General features: G+C 57.8%; 1 protein-coding gene across 2 annotated transcripts in view; it reads left to right on the top strand.

The window, feature by feature from the left end:
* ZNF787 (zinc finger protein 787) overlaps positions 1–5,434 on the top strand; it is a 36,304-nt gene extending 30,870 nt beyond the window's left edge. For both annotated transcript variants that reach the window (XM_023184355.3, XM_023184357.3), the window contains exon 3: positions 3,729–5,434. In XM_023184355.3, coding sequence (XP_023040123.1) covers positions 3,729–4,795 — 1,067 coding nt within the window. In that variant the 3' untranslated portion in view covers positions 4,796–5,434. The remainder of the gene's footprint in view (positions 1–3,728) is intronic.
* The last annotated feature ends 2,593 nt before the right edge of the window (positions 5,435–8,027 follow it).

Raw genomic sequence — 8,027 nt, 5'->3', positions numbered from 1 at the left:
GGAATATCCCACTTCCGCCACCCCGTGTCTATGGGGTATCCCAGTTCCGCCATCTCCTGTGTCTATGGGGATCCCACTTCCGCCACCCCCTGTGTCTATGGGGTATCCCAGTTGCGTCATCCTATGTCTATAGGATATTCCAGCTCTGCCATCCTCTGTGTCTGTGGGGTATCCCACCCCCACCATCCCCTGGGTCTGTGGAATATTCCACTTCTGTCATCCCCTAGGTCTGTGGGGGTATCCCAGTTCCAACATCCCTTGTGTCTGTGGGATATTCCAGTTCTGTCATCCCCTATGTCCTTGAGAACCAGGATTCTCCGTGGGGCGGAAGGGAGGTGCAGATGTCACAAAGAAAAGGCTAAATGCTTTTAAACACCTTAGTCCTGAATTTTTATGGGAAGTATCAGCGTGAACTCAGGAATTTTATCTTAGAAAAGAGCATTCCAAATTTTGCTCTAGAAACATTATCTCCGGTGGAGAGAAACCTGGACTTCCTGGAGTAGTGGTGCCGCAGATGCGGCAGGAGGCGTAGGTTAGAGCCTGCGTAGGGGTTGGTCGCCCCCGCCCCCATGCCCTCGGGGCCTCAGCCGAGTTCTGCAGTTAGAGGAGGACAGTGATCGTGTTGGCCATGGATTAAATGTGGTAATCCACAGAACACATTTAGCCCAGGGCCAGGCGTCTGGGGACACTGCCCTCCCCCAAGGGTAACTGCTGCCACCATCGGAGTGGCCCTGGCCCTCTTGTTTCTAACTTTTTTAATGGAATGAGAACCTTTGTGCTCCTCATTGTGCTCTTCTCTTTATGGGAATTCGCTGAATCCCTTTAAAGATGGTGCTGTGACGTGGAGAAAACTGTTAGCCTCATCGCTCCTGCGAGGGTGAGGCTTCGGCTTTGGCTTCGGTTTCGGCTTTGGCTGCGGCTGGCTGCGGCTGCGGCAAGCGGAGGGGCCCATCTTGGCCCATGCGTGGTGCAGACAGAAAGTCTTGTTAGAACCAGTCTGTGCCTGTGAAGCGCGGTTTCCTGGGCCTTACTGAGATGCAGCATGGGAGTGTTTGCGCAGAGCCCAGGAATCTGCAAAATGTAAAAGAGCCCTGCTTTTTAAGTAATTAAACCCTGTCCATTTAACAGTGCTTAACTCATACTTAGAAAAAGTAGTGCAGAGATGCCTGTAGAGAAGCCAAATCGCCTACAGCCTAAAGCGGAAAACAGCTTCCACCTCCTGCCCTCCCCCACTCCCAGTTTGCCTCTAGAGGAAGGAGCCCCTGCATGCATTCTTTAGGGATCTCCCTGGTTCTAGGTAAAGAGCTCACGCAATTGCTTTGCTAGTTGCAAATCTAATGGGAGTTGAGGACATGGCTTCCACATCCTCTCCCCCCTCTCCGCGCACTGCACGCCCGCCCCAGTGCCCCATCTTAGCTGCCACTGTGTCGCAAGTTTTGTGTTCAGAATTCATGTCGTCATGACTGTAAAGGCTGTTCATAGCTGAGTCACAGGGAGCATTGCTATACTTCCTTTCTTCACAACCTCGGAAACAAAGCAGTTATTTTAATTAAAGGGGTAGAAGCACTTGTAAGGTTCAGATAGGATGGCTCGGTTTATGGTGACAAGCAAATCTCTTTCCTATCCGTCCCTTTCTGTCCCCTTCAGTCACACTGCCTGGAGGCAAATAGCTTTGATGTTTGTTTTTAATTCTATATCTTTAAGTAATGTGCTTATAACTTACAACATTTTTAAAATTATGTTGACAATGCAGTGGGCTCCATGCCATCTCTCCAAAAGGTTCCCCCCTTCCTGACGTCTGGAGTTTTTTCTTCTGCTGCAGGTGATTCAAGAGCCATATTTGAATACTCTGCCTTGGAATAGTGATTCTCACACTGGAGCTGGCATCAGAATCACCAGGAAGGCTTGCTGAAGCACAGGCCCTGGCCCAGGACTTTCTCATATAGTGGGTCTGGAGGGAGGCCTGAGCATAGCGTTTTTGTTTTGCTTTGTTTTTAGATGGAGTCTCTCTCTGTTGCCCAGGCTGGAGTGCAATGACGTGATCTCGGCTCACTGCAACCTCTGCCTCTCGGGTTCAAGCCATTCTCCTGCCTCAGCCTTCCAAGTAGCTGGAACTAAAGGCATGTGCCACCACGCCCGGCTAATTTTTGTATTTTTAATAGAGACGGGGTTTCACCATGTTGGCCAGTTTAGTATTGAACTCCTGACCTAAAGTGATCTGCCCGCCTCGGCCTCCCAAAGTGGTGGGATTACAGGCGTGAGCCACTGCTCCCGACTGTGCATAAATGTTTCTAATACGTTCTTTGGTGCAGATGCTACTGGTTGCAGGATCCACCTTTGTGTAGCACTCCCTTAGCGTTTAGGGTGTGCTGCACATGGGGTGGGAGATTTAGCGGTGGGCAGCTGCAGTTATCAGTAGATGGCTGTTTGTTGGACCCAGACTACTAATGCACTTCTGGGCATTGCCACTTTGCAATTGTGTAGCTGTGGGCCGTAACTCGACTCCTTAGTGCCTCAGTTTCTCCCTTGTAAAGGCTGTTTTGTGCTCCCACCTTATGAGGACCTGACGCCGAAGTGTGTAGCGCAGGGGGGCGTCATGGCCCTTCCTTGCGTGTTTGCCAGCGTGGCATCTGGGATGGTGTTTGGGCTCTGTGTGCTGGGCAGCATGCCAGGTGTTGGGATAGAGACAGGAGCTTACAGTCTAGTAAGGTCAGGAGTGAGAATGTTGTAATTGTGATTCACGCTTTGAAAAAACCCTGTGGGGTGCACCTGGGGTGCTCACGGGGGTCAGAGATGCACCTGCTGAGGCCTTCCCACCTGATTCTGTTGCTCTGGACCAGGCCCTAAGGGAGAGCAAATGTAGAAGCTGCACACGGACCCTTCTCAGGAGTGAAAGAGCTGGGGAGGAGGCAAGCCCATCCCTCCTGGGACACCCCCCAGGGCAGGCCTGGTGCAGATGCGTGAAAGGGCTCGTTGGCTGCCGGAAGGGTGTCCTCAGTGTAAAGATGTGTGTCCGAATTGTCCTCACTGAGGAGATGGGAGCCCCCACACCCAGAGGCTGGCCAGAGCCTCTGTAATGGAGGCCACGTTGAGCCAGGTTTTACTTCCAGGTTGGGAGGCGGGGCTTTCATGCTCCTCTCCAATCCCATTTCCTGTCTGCTTCCCCCTGTCTGCAGCCAGCATTGTCCTCCTGGAGCCCGAATGTGACACATCACTCCCTGGCAGGCACGTCTTCAGGGTGCCAAACCCACTCCCTGGCTCAGGTCCAGGTGTCCAGGGCTGCATGCAAGCCCCGCGGCCTCTCTGCCCAGTGGAGTCTTTGCCCGTGGGCCTTCCTCATCCTCTGTCCTCGGCGTCCGGGCGGGTGTTTTGGGTTTCAGGGGTCCTTTCCTGGGAGCCTTCCGTGGATCCCGCCTCTCGCCCATGCTTCTTATGTGACTGGTTGTTGACAGATCAGACCTTCTGTGTTTGCGGTCGTTGTTCTGGAGGTTGGGGGTAAACCTAGGGTCTTAACTCTCACAGAGCTGAGGTCTTAGCTGGGGAGACGGGTAATAAATACTTAGTAACATGCAGGGAGTGATGCGCGCTCTAAGGACACCAGGGCAGGTCCGCGCCAGGGGGAGCCTGGAAAGACTCCCTGGTGAGCGAGGCACTGGAGGCCAGCAGCGGAGGCAGGAGTGGAGACCTTGCGTCTCTGACTCTCATCCCCCTACCTTCTTGCCTTGCAGTGGACATCCTTATCATGGATGACGACGACGTCCCCAGCTGGCCTCCCACCAAGCTGTCCCCGCCCCAGTCTGCGCCCCCAGCCGGCCCCCCTCCCCGGCCGCGGCCGCCCGCCCCCTACATCTGCAACGAGTGTGGCAAGAGCTTTAGCCACTGGTCCAAGCTGACGCGGCACCAGCGCACGCACACCGGCGAGCGGCCCAACGCCTGCGCCGACTGCGGCAAGACCTTCTCGCAGAGCTCACACCTGGTGCAGCACCGGCGCATCCACACGGGCGAGAAGCCCTACGCGTGCCTGGAGTGCGGCAAGCGCTTCAGCTGGAGCTCCAACCTCATGCAGCACCAGCGCATCCACACGGGCGAGAAGCCCTACACCTGCCCCGACTGCGGCCGCAGCTTCACGCAGAGCAAGAGCCTGGCCAAGCACCGGCGCTCGCACAGCGGCCTCAAGCCCTTCGTGTGCCCGCGCTGCGGCCGCGGCTTCAGCCAGCCCAAGAGCCTCGCGCGTCACCTGCGGCTGCACCCGGAGCTGTCGGGGCCCGGCGTGGCGGCCAAGGTGCTGGCGGCCAGCGTCCGGCGGGCCAAGGGGCCCGAAGAAGCGGTGGCGGCGGACGGCGAGATCGCCATCCCGGTGGGCGACGGCGAGGGCATCATCGTGGTGGGCGCGCCGGGCGAGGGGGCCGCGGCCGCGGCAGCCATGGCGGGCGCAGGGGCCAAGGCCGCGGGGCCCCGGTCGCGGCGCGCCCCGGCCCCCAAGCCGTACGTGTGTCTGGAGTGCGGGAAGGGCTTCGGGCACGGGGCCGGGCTCCTGGCGCACCAGCGGGCCCAGCACGGGGACGGGCTCGGGGCGGCGGGGGGCGAGGAGCCGGCCCACATCTGTGTGGAGTGCGGGGAGGGCTTCGTGCAGGGCGCCGCGCTCCGGAGACACAAGAAGATCCATGCCGTGGGCGCGCCCTCGGTCTGCAGCAGCTGCGGACAGAGCTACTACCGGGCCGGCGGGGAGGACGACGACGACGAGGAGGCCGCGGGCAGGCGGTGCCCCGAGTGCCGCGCTGGGGAGGGCCGGTAGGGGAGGGGCCCGGGGGGGGGGGGGGGGCGCAGGGCCCCTCGGGCTTGGCGGGAACGACGATGTGCAAGACCGAGACACCCAGGGAGCAGCGGATGGGGTGCAATGGACCCCGCGCCGTCCACGTGGGGCACTAGGGGCATTAGGGCCAGTTCCGTTCTCCGCCTCGAGACTCTGCCCCCCTCTCAGCCTGGCCCGCCCTTCCTAGGTTCTCGGCCTGCGAGCCGGAGACAGACAATGGAGAGACCGGGAGAGGCCTCAAGTGGAGGCTGTTCTCCCTCCTCTGCCTCAGTTGTCCCAGCTGGGGGTGGGGGTGCTGCGAGGAGTTGAGAAACCAGGCCTTTGCGTTTAGAGGGTCCCAGAGAGGGAAGGGGAAATAGGGGCCCTTTTCTCTTGTAGCATTTTCTTTTATTCAGCCCACTTTTTGACTACCCCCGCACACCCCAATCCATTTTTTTTTCCGCCTTCCGGGTCCCGTCCTTTCTTAGAGCTCGAGTTGTTCCTTCCCCTCCTGGATTCCGGGTAGCAGAGGCGGCCCCTGTGCCCAGCAAAGCCCCGCAGGAGGTGGGTGCCCGTTTGTCCCAAGCCTGGGCGTGGTGGAGGAAGGGGTGCTAGAACAATAAATGGCACTATCCTAATGTCCCCCTCTGCGTGGTTCTTGAGTCCGGGAGAACGGCAACGGGTAAAACAGAGGCTTCTGCTGGGACAGTAGCAGAGTGGCCCGAGATCTCCTCACTGCAGTGCGGGCGCTCACAGGGCCTGGGAGCCCCTTGTAGATGGGGCAGGACCGACTGGTCAGGGCCAGGCCTGCCCACTGCAGTGGAAGGAGCCGCCGAGGCCTCAGCTGCCCTCTCACTGGGGCAGCTGGCTTCCTCCACTCCTATCGTGAGTCTCCACCCGCTGACCCCAAAAGTGGCTGGGGGAGAGGGCAGGGATGCCACAGTCAGGCTGAGCGCTTACGGCAATTCAGACAGCGCGCCTGCCTGACGGACTTGGTCGCATAGAGCCGCCGCAGCTGCCCTGCCAGATGAGCGCTGTTGTTCATTATCAGAAGGGGGCTCTGCCATGGCGAGTGGTTTCCCGGACCCACAGCCCAGGTCCTGAGGACCCATATGCCTGGCGGCTTGGGAGGCCACAGGGAGGGGCCCAACCAGGTATTTTCAACCTGGTTGAAGGCCGCAATTACTCAGGAGCGGCAAGTAAGTGGAGGCAGCAAGTAATTGGATGCGGTAAGCTGAAGGCTTGGGGATTTCATAGTAGAGGGGGACTCGAAGGAGAAATTTGGATTTCCAGTTAGAGCTCTTGATCTACCCTTTCACACCCTGATGTGCTTGAGCAGGGTCCTGGGGCCTCACCTGGAGGCTGGGGGCTCAGAAACCAGGGCCACGGATGGTGTACAGATCCTGGAGGATTTGTTAGAGGACTAGGGAGGAGTTGTGGGTGAGAAAAGCATGTTCTCAAGTGGCCCTGCCTTGCTTAGGTAATTGGTATTGCATGTCAGTTTATTTTAAAATTCCAGGTCACTCAAAAGGAGGGGGTGAACCGTGGTGGTTCAGAGTGGGCCGGGTTAGCAAAGACTGAGGAAGCATTGGTCAGTGCTCCTCGGGTCCTTCTGTGGAGCTCTGGCCTTGGGCACTTGAGGCCTGGGAGGATGGGAGGTGCCCTGTCTAGTAGAATTGGCAGCTCGGTGCCTTAAGTTGGGCACACTGAGCCTTGGGCCAACCTCCTCCTCTACCTGCCCCCAGGATATGGTGGCAGGAGCCAACACCTAGAGTAAGAAAGATTCAGGGCCAGTTTCCACCCTGCCTCTTAAGGCTGTGTGACCCTGGGCACGTGGACTAACCTCTCTGACCCTTGGCTTCTTTGCCCGTTGGAAAGAAGAGCTTGCCTGCCTCGTGTGACTGTGTTTGTGGAGGGGGGATCCCCAAGCCATGTGTTAACTCACTAGAGCTGCCCTCCCAGGCATGAGCAAAGATGCAGGGGCAAGGAGCCAAGCTCAAATCCCGGCTCTGCACTACGCATCCCCCTTTATAATATAGAACTCAGTGAGCTCACACGACCGCCATGGCATCAGCCTGCACCGGACCCAGCGCTGGACCTGTGCTTTGGTGTCACACGCCGTCCGTCACCGATTCATGCACTCAGGTAGTCATTGCCCACCCCTCACTCACTCATTCCACAAATGTGTTCAGGGCAGCAGCTCCGCGCCCAGTGAGCGTGGCGTGGGTCTCAGGTTAAAGAAAGGAATGCGGGTTCTCGTGGCACTTGCTGTCAGCCCTGTAGCACACCTGCATTGGAGCTGCTCACCCACGGCAAGGTGAAGCTGGGCAGCCGCTTCACGTCACGAATCCACCGTGGCAGTGACCGCAGAAGTTCCTTTGGCCCCCATTCCTCTCCTGCTCACTTTGGTGGAGAGCATGCGCAGACTCGTTCACTCCCGTTATGGAGTCCAGTCCTCACAAAGACCCTGTGTGGTCGGCATCATTCCTCGGCTGCTGCTGCTGAAGCTGGTGTGAGAAGAGGAAGCAGTCTGCCCAGGCTACTGGTTTGCAAAGTGGTAGAACCTTAATCTGGATCTCAAGTCCTGACACCCATGCCCCCCACCCCCGCCCCTGCTGAGTTGATGATCCACTTAATCTTAGATGTTTCTCGGGCACTTCTTTCCTGCGAGGGACTCCACTAAGCATGGGGGCACAGCAGTGACCTCAACAGGCACAATCTCTGCTGTCATGGGGGCTGGGAGCGGCTGGGAGGGGACACACAGAGCTAAGGGCTGAAGGGACAAAAAGAGACTCCCAGGAGGCAGGAAGTAGAGGAGTCCTGGGCGTGGAGCAGGTGTGACAGGCAATTCCAGGGGAGTGGCGGCCAGACAGGTGAGTGGAAGGGGACCCTCCACCCAGCTTACTCCCCAGCCTGGAGGCAGAGTTTATCTGGAAATGTTTACTCTGTATATCCCCGTTTCCCTAAGGGTAGCCTGGAGAGTGTTCCAGGGAATATTTACAAGATGTTTGGAGAAAACAGGATCGTGTTCAAATAACCCGAGAAAAGGCTGGATTCAAGTTTTTTTTTTTTTTTGAGATGGAGTTTCCCTCTGTCACCCCGGCTGGAGTGCAGTGGTATGATCTCGACTCACTGCAACGTCTGCCTCCTGGGTTCAAGCAATTGTGTCTCAGCCTCTCAAGTAGCTGGATTACAGGCGCCCGCCACCACACCCGGCTCATTTTTGTATTTTTAG

Source organism: Piliocolobus tephrosceles, chromosome 21 (assembly GCF_002776525.5).
Source record: "Piliocolobus tephrosceles isolate RC106 chromosome 21, ASM277652v3, whole genome shotgun sequence".
Lineage (NCBI taxonomy): Eukaryota > Metazoa > Chordata > Mammalia > Primates > Cercopithecidae > Piliocolobus > Piliocolobus tephrosceles.
Note: the sequence above shows the minus strand (reverse complement) of the source record. Positions and strands in the feature narration are given on the sequence as shown.